General features: G+C 44.4%; 1 protein-coding gene across 1 annotated transcript in view; it reads left to right on the forward strand.

The window, feature by feature from the left end:
- Window positions 1-24354, forward strand: part of LOC146197637 (high affinity nerve growth factor receptor-like) — a 150573-nt gene that overhangs the window by 79416 nt on the left and 46803 nt on the right. The window contains exon 2 of the mRNA XM_084599545.1: window positions 19427-19501. Coding sequence (XP_084455671.1) covers window positions 19427-19501 — 75 coding nt within the window. The remainder of the gene's footprint in view (window positions 1-19426; window positions 19502-24354) is intronic.

Below are 24354 nucleotides of genomic sequence, written 5' to 3' on the forward strand. Positions count from 1 at the left end.
TGAAGTCCTGGTTGTTAACCTGCACACACGCATCCCTTTAGCTCTGTTTGGTGCCATTGGAATAACCTGGATGCCGTGTCTTTGACCAGATTCTTTTTTCCAGGTTCTTTTTCTTTTTCTTTATTTCTTGGTACATCTTTGGTTCTCCTCCTGCGTCTGCCCTGAAGTTTCTCCGACTAGCACTAGAGCACTGTTAGAAACTTGTTGTTAAACAAAACAAGAACGTTGTAACCAACTTTTCAGCCTTAGCCAATCACAAGGCTGTCCATAATGCACCACGCACTCCACCAGCGCCTCTAAATATTCTCGCCGTGTAAAGTAGCGCTGCATAATTTCTTGCATGTCCCAACAACCGGAAACAGAACTTCAAATTCGGACAGGCGAATTATATCGCTGAATATACTATATATCCACTGACATATTTTTTGTTGATGTACCGGATCTCTTATTCGGTATTGTTCGCCCGAGAGAAAACTGCCTGAACAATACGCGAGATGCGATGGTATACATTTTCAACTGCCGCTACTCGTACATTCCTCGCTTTCTGAAGTTCATAAAGAGCAGGTCTAAAAAGTAACGGCTTTTTCCAAGGAACAAACAAAAAGGGCGGGAGCGAAAGGTTCCCCTTGGGGTGCGATTCCCGCGACCGAGCGCGAAAAGCATCGCGGAGCCATTCGGCCTGAAAGCGAGTGAATAACGCAGGAGCTCGCGCCGTCCTCTCGGAATGCGTTATACCTTGGCGCCCCGGCATTCCCTCTGTTAACGACCGACGCTCCGCCCAGCGGGCCAAAAAGACAACAAAAGCGCGGCTACATTATCTGCGGCATTGTCATCTGAGCTTTCGGGACCGCGGCGTCTTTCGCGATACCATGTATTTTCCTAATGAGGCAGCCTGCCGTGGCCCTCTCACACCACGTGCCTTGGGACACGCAGCGACCGCGCCTTCACCGCACAGTACGCTCGATCGCTTATCGCGCGCTCTTCGGTGCATCCCCCACGCGGTGCAATTCTTTAACAGCTACTGACGTGCGCTTAACGCGCTTGAAAATGGGTTGTTTGCTGGACGTGTCCATTCGTTCGCATCCTCATCGACGTCACTGCAATTTCGATGAAAGCGTACGGATGGAGAAATAGAAGTTAGCTGCTATTCGCGGCTGACTGCGCCTAACTGGTGGAGAGATAGATGGATTTATTGAAACGAAAAGGCGGAGAGGTTGGCCGGAATAATTCAAATCTGGCCTGCTACTCTGAACTGGGGAAGGGGAAGGAGAGAAGAAAGAAGATCATGATGGGTGACGATGTGGGAGAATGCATACGAAATACATATATAGGCACTGTAGCTTGCTTTACAAGCGCGAATCAAATCCGCTGGCGTACAAAACACGGCAAAGAGCACGCACTGCCTGGACACCCTTCCCCTTGTCCTGCCACGCGCCCAGCAGCAGTCCCTCCAACAGAGGCCTCTTGTCCAACCGCTTCAAGAAAGCGGCTAGCACACTTCTTTCGCACGCATACGCTGGGCACATCAATAATATATATGGTCCACAGTCTCTGGGAATATGAATATATAGGAGAATATGAAGAACTGGTGGACGCTCAGCAAGGAAGCATTGAAGTCGTATCGCAAAGGTGCAGTATTCGAGGTGAAAGGCGAAAAAGGTTCCCACAGAAGCGGAGGAGCACGCGCGTGTTAATCCCAAGCGGAGATGTCAGCCGAAGCACGAATGACGATGATGCGAGAGCGCTTTCCAGCGGTCATTTAAGAGGCGATTCAGCAACTATGGGAAAAACACATAGATGCACCGCTCCGCAAAATCGCGCGAACATTACTACAATCACAGGAGGTGCGACGGTTGAATAAGCTGTATGAACCCATCTTGCTTGCTTTAAGGCATTGTGGAGGGCTGTTCTGTTAACTATGATGAAGTGAACAGCACTAACTGGTAACTGAGCACGTGTGTGTACCACTTCGCGCTGTTCGCTTCATGATCTCTTTGTCAGTGCCGAACAGTGACGTCTATAAAGGTGTGCACGAAATGAACAGTTCGCGCACTGCATAGGTTCAATAACAGCATGTTCAGCTTTACGGACAATGCACTAGCCTCGTTTGCGAAGTGAAAAGCGCAGAGCGGCATGCTGTTAGTTCTTTAGGTAATTATGCCTTACGGATGTTCTTGTCTTCTTCTCGCATGTGCAACTATGCTTTTTCTTCCATACTGTCAGCCCATATAGCCTCCTATATTGTTATGCCTAGTCACAGGCGCCGAGTTCAAATGATGCCGACCATCATGTTCAAAGCCACGGCTACTTGAGTATCTTGCGTTAATTAGGTATGGTGGAACGATTTAGGCAAAACAGTCTGAGAACGTAGTGAGCGTCCCTCCTTCGTGTAATCATGAGTGCGAAGGACAGTTTATTTATTTAGCCCCGCCGCAAATGGTGAAGTAGTTAGGGCGCTCGACTACTGTGCCCAAGGATACGCAATCAAATTCTGGCGGCGGTGGCCGCTTTTAGACGGAGGTGAAAACCAAGGCACCCGTGTGCTGTGCGATGTCAGCGCACCTTAATAACCCCAGGTAGTCAAAATTTCCGGAGCCCTCCACTACGCCGTCTCTTTTAGCCTGAGTCGCTTTGGGACATTAAACCCCATAAACAAAAACAAACCACTTTATTTATTTAAATACCCTCTGATACCGAAGGCATTATAGAGGGGAGCGGGAGAAAATGCATTGCACAGTATAGAAAGAAAAAAAAAGAATATGAAGCTTGGGGCAACAAGACACACACACACACACACACACACACACACACACACACACACACACACACACACACACACACACACACACACACACACACACACACACACACACACACACACACACACACACACACACACACACACACACACACACACACACACACACACACACACACACACACACACACACACACACACACACACACACACACACTTCGCTGTGAAAATAATGAACATTGAAAAGGAATTCAAAGAAAATTGACAGATGTTCAGAAAAAGAGATTGCATATGGCAGCTTTAACGTGCTAAAGTTGGAAATGTTGACATGCCAAGAACGGTGGTTCCACCTATCAGAGCTGCTATGGACAAATGATTAAAAACAATGTTTATAGCGTGGCATGAAGAAACGCCTACTTTGCCGGGATTACGATGATAATTTGAAAGTATAAAACGCGACTCCTTGTTATGTTCAGACTCTAGTTTGAATGATTAAGATTCAAGACCAGGGCAGAACCTTCATATTCCAATTAAAGTCGGGTACCGTTTTTATGAAGCAGCATAGTTTAACTGGCCTAGAAAAAAGATGGAAATATCGACGCAAGCATTCCCCATGCGGTTGGCATAGTTTGTAACCACTGCAAAATGCGGTTTATGAGAGGGGTTAGAAGGTATATGTGCACACCAAGCTAGTCATACGAAGGAACAGATTTCAGAGGGATATTGTTAAGTTCATAAGTGTTCCAAGTAAGTTGAGTATCTTGCGTTATATGTGGTATGATAGAATAATTTATAAATAAAATACTCTGAGACGATAATGAGCGTTTAATTATTATAAAGATTAATTAATTATATTTAAAGTGTTTGAAAGCCATGTTGAAGCCGGCCCCTTAGCCTTGCATCACTAGGCGAGTGTTATAAATCATATGAGTCGAAGCGTTACCACGGCAGACCGCCAGGAGGTGTCATTTTGGCCGCACAGTCTAGGAACAAGCAAGGTATGCTCATTAGGCAGCCACCTGTCCGCCCTGGGATCAAGCATTTGAACTTACAAGTCGAAGAAAATGCAGCCTTCAAAAATATGCATGCGACTTATGTATTTACAACATTTCGTGCAGCGCCGAAGCATTACAACAAGAGAGTGGGTACGAATAAGAATAAACAACATACAAATAATCAAACAAAGAATAAATTGAAGACATGATGTCGGGACATTCTATACAAGCCACAAGGACAGCACATGTGCAAGAATAATTACAAGCTATTGATTAACGGAGTGAAGCGAACACTGTCAGCTGTGACCACCTCCGCTGGTAATGGGTGTTCCATTCGGATATTGTTTCTTTGAAGAGATTTTCATGCGATTAGCACGAAATTTAACTTCTTTAGTTTTACAGGATCTCCCCTGCTTAAGAGATAGTGAGGAGGCTTGATAATATGTAATCTTTTCTATACGGGTGGAGTTATTATAAATCGTATGCATTAGTTGCAGCCTTTTTTCCGTCCGCTTTATACAGAGAGGTTGGATTTCATGACTATAGCCTACATTTCTGTGTGACACTGATTCCCCGGGAATAATATATATATATGTGTGTGTGTGTGTGTGTGTGTGTGTGTGTGTGTGTGTGTGTGTGTGTGTGTGTGTGTGTGTGTGTGTGTGTGTGTGTGTGTGTGTGTGTGTGTGTGTGTGTGTGTGTGTGTGTGTGTGTGTGTGTGTGTGTGTGTGTGTGTGTGTGTGTGTGTGTGTGTGTGTGTGTGTGTGTGTGTGTGTGTGTGTGTGTGTGTGTGTGTGTGTGTGTGTGTGTGTGTGTGTGTGTGTGTGTGTGTGTGTGTGTGTGTGTGTGTGTGTGTGTGTGTGTGTGTGTGTGTGTGTGTGTGTGTGTGTGTGTGTGTGTGTGTGTGTGTGTGTGTGTGTGTGTGTGTGTGTGTGTGTGTGTGTGTGTGTGTGTGTGTGTGTGTGTGTGTGTGTGTGTGTGTGTGTGTGTGTGTGTGTGTGTGTGTGTGTGTGTGTGTGTGTGTGTGTGTGTGTGTGTGTGTGTGTGTGTGTGTGTGTGTGTGTGTGTGTGTGTGTGTGTGTGTGTGTGTGTGTGTGTGTGTGTGTGTGTGTGTGTGTGTGTGTGTGTGTGTGTGTGTGTGTGTGTGTGTGTGTGTGTGTGTGTGTGTGTGTGTGTGTGTGTGTGTGTGTGTGTGTGTGTGTGTGTGTGTGTGTGTGTGTGTGTGTGTGTGTGTGTGTGTGTGTGTGTGTGTGTGGAAAAGAAGCCAACAGTCGGCGAGGCCAAGGAAAGCGTTGGGGATTCTACTTTGTCTTTTTTTTTTAATGTTTACTTGGATAATCACAGAGATTAGTAATGTAATCTGCTTTATGGGAAAGATAATTAAACACAAAGTAGAAGATAAAAAATACGTGCCGATGGTGGGAACCGAACCCACGACCTCCGAATAACGCGTCCGGTGCTCTTCCAACTGAGCTACATCGGCCGCTGTCCCCCCTGCTACTTTCTTGGGTATTTATGTTGTCTGTATACGAACCTTGAGAGTGTTCACCAGCGCCACCCTCAGCCAAGGCGGCGGACGTGGAACGTCCTTTGTTACCGCCAGCGTCGCGTAGAACGTGATCAAGAGCGAGGGCGAAAGCTGTGCTAGAACCCTCTTACGCTACCTATGGCTTCAAGACTGCCAGAACCGACACCCCCGTAAGCTACAAGCAGATCAATTAAGGGGAAATGAGGGTGCTCGTTATAATATATATATATATATATATATATATATATATATATATATATATATATACCTCACCGCACGATTTTGAATGAACAGCTTCAATTTTATAGATGACGCAATTTTGATGCGGGTCCCACAAGATGGACGTATACTCTAAGTGTGGTCTTAGTAGTGATTTGTACGCCGCCATTTTCAGTATTTGAGGAGCTCCACGAAAGTTCCTAATAACAACGCTAAGCATGCTGACACCTGATTTTTTATTCATATGCTGATTAAATGAAAGATCTTCCGAGAGTTGCAGGCCTAGATATTTCACTTCAGGGACTTTTCGGACCACTTTATTACCGAGCCTATACCTTGTGTTCAATACATTTTCCTTTGCTAAATGTTGTGATAACTTTTGTCTTCGTTCATATCTAGTTCACATGTGTTACACCATAATGTTATATAATGAAAATCTTGTCGAAGAGATTGTATGCCACCATCTATATTGACCGTCTTGTCCTCGCACTGTCCGAGCGCAAAAAACATCATATAGAGTGTTTTTTTTTATTTTTACGCGTTTCTTATGAAGGGAGCAGTGCCGACCGAACCAAAGTAAACCAAGTAAACCGCGAGATTACAACAGAAATGCACACGTTCCTTAAGTGCATTTATAAATTTGAATTACTTACTGAACCGGACTGTGCTGACTACTATCACTGTGGCATGAAAATGCCGTGAAATCTCTGCCAGCCGTTTTCTGACAAGCTAGGTATGTACGTGGTGCCGCGTAGGTCCGTATTTCATGCACCATTTCTTTCATGTAAACGCTTACGTCTCGTCTACAAATCTTAACTGGAACCTTTATGCTTACGATACGTTTCTGACAGTCTGATGACGTATACTGGACGTCTGGTTTAGTGTTGTGCTCAATCAAGGTACAATAAATAGCAGGCGCACATCACCAAGACTACTTTTTTTAAATGTCAGATGCCTTCCAAAATATATTTGGCCAGCAGGTATATTTTCTTTAGGCTATGCGACCTATTTAATAACTGATTCCCGCGCTGCCTAATGACACCACAATTTACCACCGCTGATGACGTCTCATCTAGCCATATCTGGCAGGGCGTTGATTCGAAGAAGCTGTCTCAGCCAGGTGTAACCGGTGTGTCCCTCAGTTGGGACGCGGCATCCAGGCGTCGTTCACTTTATGCGGCCTTTACTCTCGAGCACCATCACCTGAAGAGCACTCGGACGAGGCCCTCCAACAGGCATCCTGCGTGCCGCTTCATTTTGCGCCACTCAAAGCCTCGTCTCGCGAGCAAAGCCTCTATCGCCGCTTCACCGCCAATATACGGGTCGCTCCTGGTCGAGCATCTGGGCGTCCGGCTCTCACGTGGCGAGCAGCCTGTCACCATGGAACGCGCACATATCCCCCAAGCTGCCTGATGCAGAGCATGTCCTCTTCACGGCCCGTCGATTACGGGTCACCTAGCTCCGTCGCTCGCAGGTCCGCTGCTCAGCTGTCAAGAGTGAAGGCTGCACGAATACTCCTCAGATCAAGTTCCATGGCAGAAAAGCTTTCTCTTCTTTCCTTTGCGTGCAGATGGGAGGCTGTGTCCGAGAGGTGTAATTGTTCGTCCCAGTGGTGTAAATGCCAGCATGCCCTGTTGAAACGACCTGAACTTTGCCTTTTTAGCGCTAAATACTTACCGTAGGCTCACAGTTGCGGTTTATGGTCCCATAGGCCCCATATCGCTCTCTTTGAGAGTTTGTTTATTACCGTGCGCCCTCTAATTGTCGTCACCATGAGATAGTATGGTCCCTCTATATATCGAGAGACGTTCTCCTTTTCCTGCTGACTGCTTCCTCGTTCTCACTTGCCCATAATTTCATGACAACGTTCGTGAAAAGTGTTTTTGCTAGAGAGACTTATGTGTACATTTGTGTTATGCTGGCAAGCCCACACAGTGTGGGCTAGCACTCTGGCCGCAAAATTCGCACCAAAGACTCAGTTTACAGCCATCTAATGTAGCCCTCCTCGGATCTGCTGAGACCCTTGGAGGGTTCTGCGAGTGCCCTCCTGCAGAGGTGTACATTATTTGTAATATCCGCATAAGAAGTTAGTTAACTAGGGACGGATGGGAGGCGGACATGTCCAACTCGAACCTGGAGGCCCGGCGGGCCCTGGTCCAGAGAGCTCGGGCGGCGGCGAAGGTCAATGGTGTCCCTGAATAGGGACTGCTACCCAGCACCATAACCATCTCCTCCTCCCTTTCTCAAATCGTTTCAGTGCCTAAATAAACGCTTTATTATCCTCATTTCCGAGAGAAATGAAGTGAACAGCTATGCTATACTTGAGAAATGTGTTCAACAAAATTTCTTACTGCGCCGAGTTCCAAAAGACGCGCTGATATATGAGCAGAAATATTTATAACTGACCTTTAATAGGCGTTTCTGTGGCCTTTACGATGAAAAAAAAAAAAAAAACAATAAACGGCTAGCGCTGAACGAGAATAAAAACTAGACAGGGCTGAAGAAAGCTTACGCAAAGTGTATATAAATAGTTTTAAGGCGCAAAAAACAGACAAGAAACATAGGTAGGTGACAGGACGAAGCGCCATGACTTTAAAATTATTTAATTCTGAACCAAAACCAACTAGCCCAGCAGAAAGTGCCCTTAGGCAAAGTGTATAATGCCATTTTTCTAGTGACGCACGCAAACGTTTGCGCAAGTCTTTTCCGCGCAAGCCAATGTTACTCGATTGACATTGAAGGGACCCCAAAGGTAATAAATACTACGTCTAGGTACATTGAGAGGTTTCTTCCCGAGATAGCAAATGAGTCACTTTTACCGAGAACAGAGCTTGTATAAGCCATACAATTACGAAAAATCGAAAGAAACGAAACAATCCCACGAGCGAGTTCAGCGAGCTTCCCCCGGTCACGTGTATTATTCCATTACTTGCCCGTCAAGCTTCCTTGCCGGCATCAATATCGAGGGGCAAATGCAGCTTAAATAGGATGAAAGTAGCAGCGGCGGATGTTGCTGAGGTAAGTGAAAGCTTAACGTCGCCCTGCATGCACCTCTAACATACTTGATGGTGTTAAATAAATGTATTTTGCGTACCACTCAATCCTTCTCGCGTTAAGTCACGCGCAGCAACTCCTGAAGAGCTAGTCAAGCCCAAGCTGTCACGGCTCTATTCCTTCCAAACCGTAATGTGGTATTTGAGAACACGGAGCACGGCACGAAAGCTGGTCTTCATTGCAGCAGCGGCGTCATCTGGTGGTACATGTCCAAAGACAGAGCCCGATTGATCGGCCGTTCTGAGTGTTTTGTTTTGTTTTGTTTTAACGCGTTCGTTTCAATTCGTCGAAAATCCAGTGTTCTTACGTCACATAAAACAGCGTCGCGTTATCACATTGCATTGGGTGGGAGAAAGTCCATAAACCTGGAGATTAAAGCACGGCTTCTCTAGCAACAATAACCTGTTTGTTTTTCTGTTTTAAGAGCGGAAAAGAAAAACAGCGGCGGAATGCTCAAAGGGTAAATAGTCTAGCAATGCAGCCTAATACGTATTACTTCACTTGACCGGCTCATTTGGTTGGTTCACTTGGTGTCCCATGAAAACATTAACTAAGAAAATATATTCACAGCACGCTATTGTGACGGTGCTGGAAGGCGCACCGCTGTAGCCCGTTTTAAACACCAACATAAAATCTTTCAACCAAGGTAAAAATCCTAACTAGCCGAGCTCGTTTAAAGTAGAATTGGCAGTAGCTTCTGGTCGGTTCGCCTCGTTGATTCCAACTGGAAATCAAATAAAAACCAACTCGAATCATTTAGGCATTAAATCGCTTAGGGTTTTCACCAGGAAACGATGCGCCGTCGTTTATTCGACCAATCTTTGTTCATATTTTGTCAAAAAGGGAGCCAGCGCACAATGTCATCAGCCACTCAAAGCGAGAAGTCCGTCCGTGGCGAAATGAGGAAGTTTACAATCCCAATCTGAGTCAATTTCTACATGCCCCTGAATTGGTGGTACTTCTCTTGAAGGATGGGAAATTCTATGCCTTGATATTACAAAATAAACCGCTGTTTTCTCACTGATGAGAAATACAAATTAAATGCGTGAAAAAAAAAAAAAAAAACGGCCATCCACCAACATACAATAAAAAGTGCCAGATACTTTTCTTCATCAGTGTTTTTCCCGCAAGTTTGCATTGAAACTCAATAATTAATAAATTAATTAAAATGCATTAATGCAAAAGTGTGACTCCAGCGAAAAAAAAATTTAAGTGTCAACGCCATGCAAACAACGCGATGGCACGAAGGACAAATACAATTTGATCATACAGCGGTGATAATACAACTCGCTCAATGGCTCCTAGCAATCAAAGCATATCAGAACATAATAACATCAACGAACATGAATGACATGATTTACATTGTGTACATACATTTTCCTTTTTTATATATATACCCTCCTCCATGTTATTGCCAGTAGCTGTAGATATATAAACACAGACTGCGGGAAAAGCGGGCAAAGCACACAACACATAAGGGCTCACAAGAACGCTATAAAAATCCATTTCCAGGCTAACGACAGAGAGCAGTCTTACATAGCACAGAAAACAAGTTATCTAGATGTGTTATTAAATATGGGGAAGCTGTATTGCATGTAGCCCAGAAACAGTGACCGGTACAGTTGGAGCATCGAGTGCACTGGATCCCGAACTGCGCCTCCGCCTTCCCCTCATCAGATTGCTCGTCGAGATGCAGCGTCGCTGTGCCGTTTATGGCTCGATGTTGCGTTCACCAACAAGTATGCTTTCAAGATTGGAACGGCCGACAGCTCTGCCTGTGAAAATTGTGGCTGGAAAGAGACAATCGAACATCTCCTGAGTGAATGTCCTGCATTTGTGAGTGAAAGACAAGCTGCGTTGTGCGCTGGACCGCCTCGATCCTCGCCCTTTAACGGCGGATAACATCTTTGGTTCGTGACCACGGCAGTCGACCGCCTTTAAGGCACACAGGGCACTGTTTAGCTTTCTACGTCCACCAACTTGTGTGACAAACTCTTACTGTGCTCCACGTCCCCTTTCTTTTCCCCTCTTTAATCCCCTTATTCCTTTTTCCCAGTGTAGGGTAGCCAACCGGAGGCCTTTCTGGTTAACATCCCTGCCTTCGATCCTCATCCCTATCTATCTAGATGTGCTATAGGAATAATGATAAAGAGGATAGCTAACGCGATATCTGAACAACGACGGGCGAGTAGTAAGCACAAGACTCTTAACACACACGCGTAGTTAAGACAGCGCGTGAGCATACGACTATGAAAAAAACAAAAAAAGAACTATACAAACATACAGAGATATGAAAATCAAACTCCGCACGCGTGTGAATGCGTGTCAGCTAGGCAACCATACTCGGTTTATTAGCGTATAAGCAACTACAAACACCATACCTCAAATGCAAGGTTATATCAGATTTTTTTTTTTTTTTTTTAGACGACGAGGCAGTTTAGCTTTTCTGCATGAAAGTTAGATATGGCTTATTGGCGCTGCTTGATGCAGATCTTGTTAGGCATACTGACTTTTTTTCTTATTAAGCTTCGCAACTAATATATAGAACAAAGTTTCGTACTTATCTGCGAAATCCTAATGGTGCACGTAGTATGTGTTGAACACACGCATCACAGTCATAAAAGCCGAGATTCAGCAGCCATTCACAGTCCAGGAGCATTATCCCCTGCATTCTTAGTTTCCGCGAGGTGACTGTGAGGCTCTTTGGAAACGGAAAGTCTCGACGCCAGTGGGTTTCGAACCGAGTTTGGAGCAATGAGGTCAATTTCTGCGTTATACCACTGCACTGTCTCGGCAGCCGGTTTTTTTTCACGTCTTGAGTTGTCAGTCTTTCACGCTGAGCTTCGGATGTCGTAGTCCTCATCGCCGTTATCGCCTCTGACAGAGCTTAACTAGTTGTTAATCAGGTTTCCATCACCTTAATGAAAGTCTGAACACCCGTTAAGTACCTATAGCTAAACATAAAAGGAAGTGCAAAGCAAAGCTGACGAAGCAAAACATAGCTAAACCAGTGCCAAATATTGCTCCTGCATGTATGTATGTACATGCTTAGACAGGCTAAACCACCTTATTTTTGTCTTTGGGCTAATTGAACATATATACTCAGGAATACTGGATATTATAAATTGGGGTGGTTAATTAAAGCGAAAGAAAGGTTTATAGGCTCATGAATGTGGACAGGATTTGTGCGTCGGCGGAGGGTGTCACACAGTCATTGTCGAGGAAGTAATTGATGGATGAATAAAACAATGTTTTTTATCATGTATATGGCGAAAAATGGTATGTGTGCAAATTTCTTTGAATTGGAGTAATTCGTTAATTGATTACAGCAAAAAAAGTCAACTACACGTCAAAATAGCCAAGGATGTCAAACAGCCACGGACGTCGAAACTGTGTGAAATACGCCAGAATTGTGCAAAGAAGCGAGGGAATAAAAAAAAATCAGAAGGGAAAAAAGGTAGAACCAGTAAAAAAGAAAAAAAGAAGAAAGCAAAATAACAAAAAAAAAAGCAAGAAGTGAAAAGCGGCATATGAGTGCAAAACGTCGTAGACGAGTCTTACCGCACGTGAGAGATCTAAGTGCCTCCAACGAATTTTTGTAAGCAAAGGGTTGGGCAAATTAAGTAAGGGGCGGTTAGGAATAACTGGAGAGATGGGAAGAGTAGAAAAAGGGATACTTAAAGTTTGCCTCTAATTACTATTAACTCCAATAAGAAGTAATGAAGAAAGCAAGAGCGAGAAGTGCGTGATGGAAACTTGTGTTTATATAGCGTCCGCAAATCACGTCATTTTTTTTTTTGTACCTGGTACTTCGAGCTCTTCCAGAATTTGTAAACGTTCTGCCTTCACAGATATTAAAAGCTGATGGATTTGTTCATTAACCATAAAAACGTGATTTGTAACCATATTTGCTTGTTTACCTCCTTTAATACGTAAGCAATACTACGCCAGGTTTCAGCCCGTAGCTTAAACCCGGCTGGTAGCCCACGTTTGAAATTTAGAGCGACCGCAGATGGGGCCCCTCTCAAGCCGTCGGCTAAACCCGGTCGGTAGCCACGCCGCGAAGAAGAAGAAGAAGAAGAAGAAGAAGAAGAAGAAGAAGAAGAAGAAGAAGAAGAAGAAGAAGAGAAGAAGAAGAAGAAGAAGAAGAAGAAGAAGAAGAAGAAGAAGAAGAAGAAGAAGAAGAATGAAGAAGAAGAAGAAGAAGAAGAAGAAGAAGAAGAAGAAGAAGGAAGAAGAAGAAAGAAGAAGAAGAAAAGAAGAAGAAGAAGAAGAAGAAGAAGAAGAAGAAGAAGAAGGAAGAAGAAGAAGAAGAAGAAGAAGAAAGAGAGAAGAAGAAGAAGAAGAAGAAGAAGAAGAAGAAGAAAGAAGAAGAAGAAGAAGAAGAAGAAGAAGAAGAAGAAGAAGAAGAAGAAGAAGAAGAAGAAGAAGAAGAAGAAGAAGAAGAAGAAGAAGAGAAGAAGAAGAAGAAGAAGAAGAAGAAGAAGAAGAAGAAGAAGAAGAAGAAGAAGAAGAAGAAGAAGAAGAAGAAGAAGCTACGTCGACTTTGCTTTGAATGTATGTACACTCTGTGTATGTACGGATAATGGCGCCGGTGACGCTATATATACTGTGTATATATACGGCGCCAGTGGTTGCAGTTGTGATATATCTCGAAACTCCGTGGCCAATCCCCCACTGTGGGTATGTGCCATTACAACGAGGGAGAAGAAGAAGAAGACTTTGCTTCGGGTTTCACTAAAGCTAAACCCCAGCAAATTTTTTTTGCTGTCGTTTCCAAATTAAAACAGTGCGTGCCAAACGACACCTTCTGAAAGCTCTTAGACATCCATTCGCGTCACGCCAAGCAATTTGAACACTGACCAGACTGAGCAACCGATCAGTCGGTAGTCCCTAAGAAACCTTCACAGGGCTTTACGCTTGAGGCGATTGGGCCTTATTCTGTCGTCATCTCAGGTAAAAGAGTTGCGAAATAAATAGTTCTCCAAAAGCCGCCTCGTTCGTCTTGCAGTAATAAACGCCTAATTCTCTCTCTCTCTCTCTCTCTCTCTCTCTCTTGTTTTTTTTTTTTTTTTTTTTTTTTTTTCACAGAACACTTAGCCGCTTTTCTCTGCAGTTTTGACGACAGCAATGAAGCATGTACCTTTCGTAGTTAAGCTAGTCGATTGCTGCCATTAATTTCACTATAACACCAATGCTGTTTAGTGTGAATCTCTGGCAACTGCAGACCGACTTCTGCATGCACGCAAGCTGCGAAGTCTCCCCGCTGCGTCGGGTCAGTGGTTGTGGCGCTGCTGAGATCTTGGCGCGGCGAACGCTTTTCGATGCGGGCGAAAAGCAAGGCTCCCGTCCACTGTGCGGTATCATTCTACGTTAAAGAAGAGCTAGTGGTGGAACTTTCTGGGACCTTTACCGCTTCCTATTCCATGAGCTGTTTGGGGCATTAAACCATTTAGTTACGTTGAGCATGACGAGCAGTTCTGTATGCAGATGGCACGGCTCCACTAATTTCCCATCACTGAGCAGATGGCGTCTAATGAATTGCCAATACTAGCCTTCAAAGAGTTCAATACAACAAACTAGCGCTGAGTGTTAAAAAAGAAATGTCACTGCTTTTGCCTCCCTTTGGAAATTAACCCAGTGTATATACGTGCATCTATATGTAATGCTCACTGAAAGGATTTGAAGCCACAAATACTTAGGAATAACCCTCTAAGAAATAACCCACTTGTCGCCCCACAAAGATGGCATATGTAAAAAGTTAGCCTCTGGTTGTTATGCACCAATCAAAGCACAAAAACATTTCGACAAGTGCACATAACGAATGAGATATTTCAGAATTTTGCATAACCATTTAATATACTGCATCGAATTCCAAAAATAATCCTTTGCATCAAATCTAACGAAAGTTGGCATCCTCAAAAAAATATCTGTCCTGATAATTTCATCTGAACTTAAAGCAGAACCGTCCAAACCGCCGTTTAACGATTCCCATTCCCATAATCCCATTAAGCAATGTCCGAGGTTACAAAACAATCAATTTAATCCATTCAATTAATAGCACAAACACTCCGCATCTCTAAGCAGGCGCAACATAATAATCTTAATTTAGCCACAGCTCACAACATATACCGGTGGCGCTCAACATTTCTTATCGAGGCTAAAATATGAAATAACCTTTTGTGTAACTCCAAACAAAGATCGTACTTTGCGTCCTCACTGAAAGTGCACCAGCTAGCCAGGAAATTTAACGCATCGGACTAAACACATGTTATTCGCAGCATTGCTTCATTAATTGACTGTTTAATGTTTATTAATATTTGCAACGCATTCATCACAAGCCAGAGCGGCTAAGGATCCAATAACTACAGAGCACTTGGTGCAACATTTTCTGACCCAATAAACGTGTTGAAATCTAAAAAAAAAGAACCCTAAGTCTTCAAAGTAATCTTTTTCCCATTTTCTCAACACATCTGACGTCTCGGATTGCTCTAGTGGTTTTTTTGCTCACTGCTCTCGTGACAGTTTACCGTTGCTCAACATATTCACCATTTAACTGCAATGACATTCTGACAGCCTGGTATTTTCAACTCATCACTTAAAACACGCCATTGCCTGTCAGGGGAAAAAACAAAAACAAAAATTGGTAGCGTGTTCATTCTTTTCTGCTAGGCTATCAAAACACGTTCAGCACAAAGACCTCTGCCAATATTTTCTCGACTATGCAACAGCAAAACGACGCTGGCGCACCGGTAAATTATACTTGCAAATCAACTTCGTTTCTTCAAACTGCAAAAACTTAATCTTGTTCTCGGTCATTATTTTATTATTATTTGATGCATTGTTATAGATTGGGGCAATCGCCGTAAGAATTCCGCGAGGCTAATTCCACTTATAGCCGACAACCTCAGCCTTTCAACCGTATGCAAAGAAAACGTAGCGTATGAATTAGCATGCACGGTGTACTAAGATGACACTCAAAACCCCTGATTTAAATGCCGTTGTTCCGAGCAAATATAGCAGGAAAGTTGTGTGTGGACCCAAGAAGAGGCAGTTAATTGAAGATACCGAGGTGCAAGCGCTAAGCGGCGATATCGACGAAAACGCGGACAGGATGTGTCCAGGCGGTTATACATCAGCCAGAGGATGCGACGCCTCGGGGTCTCGCTCGCTGGAGATAGCCAGCCACCGAAACCGGTAATGGGTCCCCGGGCGACAGCGACAACGTCCCTGAACAGGCGACCCCTAACAGCCCTTACTAGTAACCAGGTTACGTCCACTCAGCGTGCAAATAAACTGTGACTGCCACAAAAACTGGGCCGAAGCTGAGGTCGCCTCGGATCCAGTGCTGACGCGGCGCTCGCTCTGACATCCATGGCCGCAGGGGCACATCGTCGATCACTCGTGTCGCTGACACGAGCATGGAAGAAGAACGAATCGAGGGTTTTACCGTCGCTGACGTGTGTCACTTCGCGTCAAACAACCCATAACTAGTTGGTCGGAAGAGTTGGTCTCAAGCCGCGATGCACATCACGTATGCTTATACACAATTATGAAGGCGTAAGGTGCAGTGAATTTTAGGTTTGTAGGGAGTCTAAAATATTTCCCAGCGGGCACATTTTAATGTTCTTTAAGCGTTCTGGTCTTGCGTCTAATAGGGTCATTATTATGCTACTTCAAAATGTTCAGAGCATTTAAGGGCGGAGGTTCGGGCTAGTTGGTGTAAGAGCGTACGCTAGAAAACAAAGCAAAAAATTAGACGTTAGTTTTCTTGCCATTCACAGAAAAAAAGAAAATACAAGTGCCGTATCTTTTGAGAGGATGAGGTAAACGGACACAGAGAACTGGCTGAAGCATAAAAAAAAGGACCACGTGGAAGTAACAGCCTCAGTTTACCCCCGATATCATTATCAAGGAAAGAGCGTCCCGTAGGGCGCGCTTGAAATTCGACCCTCATTTTTTTGCTGATGCTGTAATTCTAGTGCTTGATGGTATCGAGTGCGTGTTTCCCTGAATAAATAAATTTGATAAATTGTATAAACCGATATTTCTTGTTTAGCAAACTTTTAGATGGCCCGCAAACGCAAATATCGCAACAAACCGCTCGAAAAAAAAAAAAAAAAAAAAAAAAAAACACCTATACAGAAGAAACGACGCACTTATAGCCATAGAGCCTACGGTCAAGTACATCTTCATTATAAATCCAATCATTAGTCTCGAAGAATGTCCTATAAGCCCTTCTACTCAAAACTGATTTGAATAGCTTGATTACCAAGCCGAGCCACGCTTCCAATTACAGAGCCCAGTTATAAACACGCGGCTTTGAGATATAGTGGTAGCGCCGGCAATGACGCACCTATCCAGGGAGCGCCTTATTTTTAATTTTTTTATTATTCTTGACGCATTCGGTTGCGAGCACTATACAAGCCAAATTAAGTTGTGCTTACTTCTTTACGTATAATTCGATTATTGCTATCACACACTACCGAAAAAAAAGTTACGAACATAAATTCCCACCAAATATTTCCGAGGACACAAAAAAGAACGTATTTATGTCACCATGTTGAATGTATAGATTCCACGTACAAAGCGTACAAACGAGGCGGGCGCGTTCATTTGTACGCTTGAGCGCGCGTGTTTAAATGCATATAATCGCCGCGAGCACAATGCGCCCCCAACGAAGCTCTAAATCAAGAGCGCTTCAAATACCTATACCTTCTTACTGTCGTCATAATTAAGAACCTTAGTTCTACTGCATCCATTCGCGAGGTTCGCGTTATTCGTGCATATAATGCCATCGTGATGTGCGGTGTCACAGGCCTGTATGACATGGCCGAATTGGCAGCAGCTACTAACTCGGGTAGCTCCTTTGAGATGGGAATCAAACGATTAGAGAGTCATTGATTCCTAGTCTGACATATGACGCTGGCACGTGCTTACGGCTTGCTTAAAGCAGGGTCTAGTAGTTGTTCACATAACGTGGTACATTACGACTCTATGCCGTTGAGTATGTGTGAGATAACATAGGCACAAATTGATGTTTTGATGACTGAGTGAGTAGCAAAGTAAATGGACGCGAACATGGGTCCGCCAAGGGAGCCGCTGACAGGAGTCATTAGCACTGTCACGTCATACACTCATGACACTTGATGTTATGCAGACGTTTCCAGGAAGCGAACACTGTGTGTCATTTGTCCCCTACTTCTATTCTTTTTGCTAACAATTAAGTAGGTTCTCTCCCTTCGCTCTACCGCCTAAATAATCGCACCGCTTGTCACTATGTGAACTAGTGCCAATTTACGATGCTGTATATTAACCCTTGTGTATTTAGGATGCGATGTCATTGCAGGAACCACATCGGTATCTTCCAGGCCATGAAGCACACAAACTGCGCACGCTTAATTTCGTTTCCTTACGGATCGCCTTCGCCGCCATGATGAGAGCACTCAGGCAGCCAGGCCGGGAAGTTAGCCAAACAGTTCGGAAAGGAATCGGACGCGCGAACGATATCGCTCGATTTGCTGCGTGTGGCGTGGGCGACATATGGAGCTTGCGCTCACAGCCTCGAATCTCGTTCAATATGTGTCAACAGACATTGCTGAGAAATTAGCAGGCTTTTTTTATGCGCTTGAGTCCAATCGACCGGGAGGAAAGAAACGGCCTTCTTCCTGGTGATATCCGATATCCGTATGGTAGGTTATTCGTCATATCCGTATGTAGTAGGTTTCCCCTCGCGCGGTAAAACCGCGTTGGCTGGACCTCATTTTATATGTGTCTGGCGTATGCGTATTACTTTCAACATAGTTATATGCCGAGTGAATATCGTGAATATGCATATGTGCATTGCAAGTATGAAAACTTTCTGAGCTCCATTGTTATCATAGAGTTACAGGACATGTGACGGAGTGCTCAAATGAGCTTCCGGGGTACAAGGCACCGGCCAACAGACCGCTTCGATGCGATAAGGAGCCCTTTCCACCTTCTGGACCGCTGCATTCTTTTCGTGCTTTTGAATGTACTGAAAAATATACAATACAGTGATACCAAGACCCGCAAAGAAAACAGCTACGCTGCATGAGCCATTCCCGGTGGTGGTCAAATCGTAGGGTGACGCGCATGGCAACAACGTGAAGTCGGGAACTAATGTTTCCAGCAATATTCGAACATGAAAGAGACACTGCTCTGTATATAGTGACAATTAACATAAAGGTCGACTCGTTTCACTTGCGAGCGCGACACCGCTTGAGCACTATGCTGTACAAAATGTGTACGCGCAAAACCGAGGGCCATCGCAGTACGTGTGTGCAGGTTTGTCACTGAGAATACAGAGTTTGTTTCTGTTGATCGTATACGCCCGCCATTCGTAATGTTGTCTTGTTTATTACAAATGCACTGATTTTATTTATCGCTGCAATAGAAGTCCTTTGTCTTCTGAACCTCGCAAACGTCACTTTCAATAGGCAAGCATAAACAGCACGCCTGCGTGCCGTGGCTAGACTTGCCTTCTACAGCAAACTCTGAAGGATAAGACACTTTCTGAAACAGATCTTCGTTTTTTATTCAGCGGCTGGTGCACCCAACTTTCAGCAATAAATGCTTGGCCGTGCGTCCATGAATTCAAAAGAAAACTCCACTCAGCTTAGCATCGCAAACACCGCTAAGCTTGGCTAATTATCAGTCAAAAGCTACACAAGCTAACTGCGCACGCGTTCGATAGACGCAGGACAAACGTAATTTCGTATCGGATTCGAACGGTTTCTCGTCTGATGTTGTCATCTGCGAGCGCTTAAGTAACATGCAGTGAGGCTTGCATGTCGCCAACTTTAGTTCCATTCAGTCCAACTCACATCTCGCGTTTTGTTCGTTTTGCAGAAGCATCGAGCACCAGATAAACTTCGTCGAGCTCAACGAGACTCAACTGCAGTGGTATCCCTCCCTGAAGACACTGTGAGTAAAAATGCTCGTGCCTGCACTTTCACAGCAGTGCCGAATTATCTTTCCTCATAGTTCCTTTTTTTTATTATTTCGATCACACTTTGAACAAGATAGCGCAGAAAACGACATTTTACCAAAGAAAAAATCCGCTTGGTTGCTATGCAGAGTTGAATTGTCTAAAACATCTTCACTTCACAGCGAACGCATGATTTTGAAATCATTTCGCACTCCTGTGCATAAGTGTCTAGACAGTTTCAGTGGCATTGCTCATGAATGACTGCAGCATAGTTTAGTTTGAATCGTTCCATTGGTGGCGGTTTCGCATATATATTGGTCTCGTGTCACTGTCCGATTCACAGATATTAATCACTTAACAAGTAAGGTTCCTTACAAGCAAGGTTTTAGGATTTAGCTAGAACATCTTTTGAAACCAGGCCAATGTCTGAAAATAATACCATCGCAGAAGGTCACAAAAATGTTGTATTTCCTTCTCAAGTAACTACGGTTCTATTTTGGTTTTATATGTGAATCATTTAGCCTTGTAAAACAGCTTTTCTTTCTTAACGTGCGGCCAAATTGATTCCGCAACATTGATTCTGAAGAAATGTGTTTCATTTTAAAAGACCCGCAATCTAAAATTCAAAAAAACAATATGTGAGTAAAGTCTAAATAGGTAAACACTGCAGTGTAACAGTGTAAAGACGGTCGTACCTATGCTAAAAATGGCGCGGGGGTGTTAAGATAGATAGGGTAAAAAGTCTCGAACGTACTTTTGACAGCAAACTTTTCACGTATGGTTGGTTGGTTTGTTTGTGGGGTTTAACGTCCCAAAGCAACTCAGCTTTTCACGTATGGCCCGGATTACAGCGACAACTAAGTTCGGATAATATGGCGTTGCAGTTAAGTGCATCGCAACCCAAAAATGGCGTTCGCCTTCTGACAGTCAGTAATAACAGCAACCTCTACCAGGTGTGACTATTCAGTAAGATCCATGTGGCTGGCAATTGTGTGAGCGGTCTCGACAGCGTGTCGGGACTCATATTTCTTACAAAGTCATGCTTGGAAGTGAGTTTAAGTTGTCGTTCATATTTGATCGCCCCCGCACGGCACTGCGGTTTGTTGTGCGCGCGAGCACGCGCGAGAATTTGCCAATAATCGGATAATTTTAGTACCGTCAAAATTTCACTCTTGTAATGTCGTAGCTGCGTTAAAGCCACTTATCGGACTATTCGTGTTTCGCAAAACGTTTTACATGTGAAACATTACTACAATACTTACTAAACCGACACGGAGGAAAAATTGAAACTGCCTTGTGCTGTGCGATTAGCGCGTTAAAGTGGCAAAAAACGAGAACTTTAACTAAAAACGGCACTTTCGTATGAACTTGAAGAGACCATAAAAGTAAACACAGATGCTACCACCAGATCCCATTTCGCTGAGAAAACTGCCGCTGAAGTGAAGTGCTAACACTATAGACTACTCCGCTACCTACTTCAAGGACGCGCTCACGAAGACCATACTTCGACGTATCCATCAAAGCAAGAAGTTTGAGCGGGCGCGAAAACAAAATCAAATTTCAAGTGCTCATCGCTAAATATGATACATGCATCAGTTGATGCTAAACAAAGTAAAAAAAAAGGGAAGGAAAGAAGGAAAGCGAACAACAAAATTTTATAATTGCAGGCTGATGCAGCAACTTCATGGCCTTCTCGACGTAAAGGACACGACAGAAATAACACGCCGGTCAATCTGTTTTCATTCTTGCGTTGTTGCTGTTTTTTTTTTTGTTTTTTTTTTCGCGCCCTTAAGTTTTGGGAGAAAAATGAATAGTGCTGACTTCAGGGTCCCTTTACGATGCACTTTTTTTTTTCGCTCTAAGTGCTCAAGGATGTGTTTTAGTGCCTGCTTATGGAACTAAGATGCGAGTTTGTGAAAGTGTATCCGCGAGATCGTGACATTGTGCAAGTTTGGCAATTTTCTTAGAATACTTCTCCCGAACGAAGCTTTTTCGAAAACAGTTACTACATTGTAAGTTACTTCAAAGTTTAAAAATTTCAGCGAAGTAATTCAAGTTGCTCCTGTAGATAAACTTTTTATCGGTAGCGGTGTGTTGCATATGAATGTTTTGTATGAATCTCCTTGCGGTACAAGACAACACTCCAGCATAGTGAGCGCCCCCGTCGTTGCAATGCGAGGCTGAAACCTTGGCTTCGGAGCAGACTCTGTCAACGTTTAGGGTTTGCTGGGCATGCGCGAAACTACGCGACCCGCTTCTCAAGACATAGTATGGCGGTAAAATTAATAACATGCACGTTAAGTGAACCGGAGGTATGACCGAGTGAGAAAACCGTGGATCATATAAGACATCAGCAGCAAAGAATACGCTCAAGGCAAGGAAAGAGCCATTAAAAGAACAACAAGTACAAAAATGCTCTAGAATTCACCCAAAGGAGCATGTCTTCTCGTCATTATAACTGCACACCCAATTTGTTCTCGAGAAATGTGTTGCATGCGGTAAGGCTGGATAAAGCGTCTTTCAATAACAACGAAACAGCCTATGTCAACGCAAACGTTTTGAGGTTTTTCCGATTACCTCAACAGAGTGAAATTCCCGTTACTCTGTACAGTCATCGGGATAGCGTTTTACTTTTTACTTACTTTAATTACAAGCCAGTTCATTCCGATGAACGCAGTAATTGTACAGTGACGTCATTCGTTAGTTCACGTGGGAAAGTTTTTCGGTGCCTCCTAGTAAACGCTTTCATGGAGGCCATCCGTGGTAATTAACATCAAGAGCATCATGTATCTTGGTGCCATGCACTGCGCAAGATTTAAACAAGCAAGAGGAGCGGCTAGGCAGCGTCAGGGCGCTCAATTTGAGACGGGAACCAGCAGCCGCAACAGTCGACACGCGTCGAGGTCTCAGGCTCCTTCATCCACGTCATCTTGCTTAAGAACGGGCGAAGAGGACCAGGCTTCAGCAACCGGCGAGTTTCAGGTTAGAATGCACTGCTTAGGTAAAGCCAGCCTTCTGAATAGATAAGATGAGCGCGGTGTGTACGTAAAGCCGAGGCTATATACGCGACGTCTTTGGGGTTTACGGACTCTGCGGCGCAGCGTAGACGCAGACAGGGACGCTGCGGCTATGATGCAGTCTGCTTCGAAGTAGGCCATGCGTGTACTTTAGTTTGGGGAAGAATAAGCCGGCGGATTAGCCGGGCGCCCACACGGGCTCGACTCTAACGCCACCATTGAAGAAAAAAAAAATGCAGCGATCCGTACGTCAAACGCCGACGGCGGTGGTGAGGAAAGGCCCGGTCTTGAAGATACCGGGGACGTAGAACGGCGGCAAACAGCCGGGGCTCCGCGGCTGTAAAGTCGAAGGACGCCATAGTCGTCGACGTCGTCCTCTGCGCTTTTACGACGACCGGCGTGAGCTGCTGCAGCTGCAAGACAAATCTTCGCTGCGACTCGCTCGTTGTCGTATAGTGCACTGTTCCGCCCTCACTGGACAATTTTATGCGCTCTGGCAGCGGTCATGCTGATGAATCGCTCGTCTTGCGCGACTGTCCGCTCGTCGTCCGTTATATGTAGGATGTATACTCTTAAGTCCGAGCTCAGCTCTGCTCGTCTGTCGCTTTTGTATGTTTTCTACGGTATTGCCACAGTTTTTCTCCCTTTGTCGTCAGTGCCGCTGCTTCTCTTTCGTGGGGTTTGTTTCGTCTCCTTCAACGGCTTAAGCGAGAATCCGGCGATGCCATCGAGACAAAATAAACGTCCTTATATGCTAGCATGCTTCCGCTCCCTGATCATTAAGAAAAAAAATATACCCTTATACATTTTTCTCCAAACTACGAACTCGTACATTACAAGTTCTCCGCGCTCAATAGGCGTACCATGAAGAGTCTTGCGCTTGTTAGCGAGCTCCGGCATTAAGGCCACCAGGGAACTGGGCCAGTCGTTCGGATCACACGGATTAACCTACGGCCTTCTCTTTCTTTTTCTTCGCTTATCTTGGTTTAAAAAAAAAAAAGAAAAGACTTTCTGCCCCCCCTCCTCCGAAATACTCTTTAGTCCGAAGAGATAGGTTTCATTTTAAGTCACTTGGCAACGTGACCTTGACTCTACAGCCTTCCCGACGATCGTGTACATTCCGGCATCGCCTTAGCTGTCGAATGGGGCAACTGAGGACAGTGCTTCTTCTTGCGAAGAAGTTAGAGAAAGATCTTAGCTGTGATCATTAGGTGCACAAAGCTAGCTGAAATGCATAAACGGAAAGAAAAATGCTGTGTGTGCAGCGTCGTGACGCCCCTCCAATGTCGTGTTATTTAGGAGATTACGGCAAGCTCACTGAGCTCGTGCGCTACCTTGACACTCACAAAATTCCGCGGAAACACGGGGCGCCTCGTTAAATTCCAAATATCGCGCACTACCACTATGCAATGCTGGTACATTTTTTTTTTTTTCTCGTGGGCGTTTGTCTCTTCTAGTGATTATCCCAGTTGCCGTCTACCCAATGTAGTGGTAATTGGAGTTCTGACGATTATGTTGCCAGGGTTTCTACGTACTTGGCGAAGACAGCGCAGAAACCGACAGTATAGACACCAAATGGCAACAGGACATGCGTTACCTACAACTCTATACATTTCAGAGGCAGCTGATAATATAAGTCATGACAGAGGGCGAGGCGAGGGCAAAGTAAACGGGCATACGCGAAAAGAATACGAAATGTTAAAGAATGTGTACATATTAGCCAACTATTTTTAAGGGAGATGTAAGAACGCACTATCATCTCTATGAATTGTCAGCGGTATGGTACAAACACAGGCACTCCCACTTTTTAAGGCAAGATTGGTGATTAAACG

This window comes from Amblyomma maculatum, chromosome 3, assembly GCF_055883805.1.
Source record: "Amblyomma maculatum isolate TAMU_Amacu chromosome 3, ASM5588380v1, whole genome shotgun sequence".
NCBI classification, from domain to species: domain Eukaryota; kingdom Metazoa; phylum Arthropoda; class Arachnida; order Ixodida; family Ixodidae; genus Amblyomma; species Amblyomma maculatum.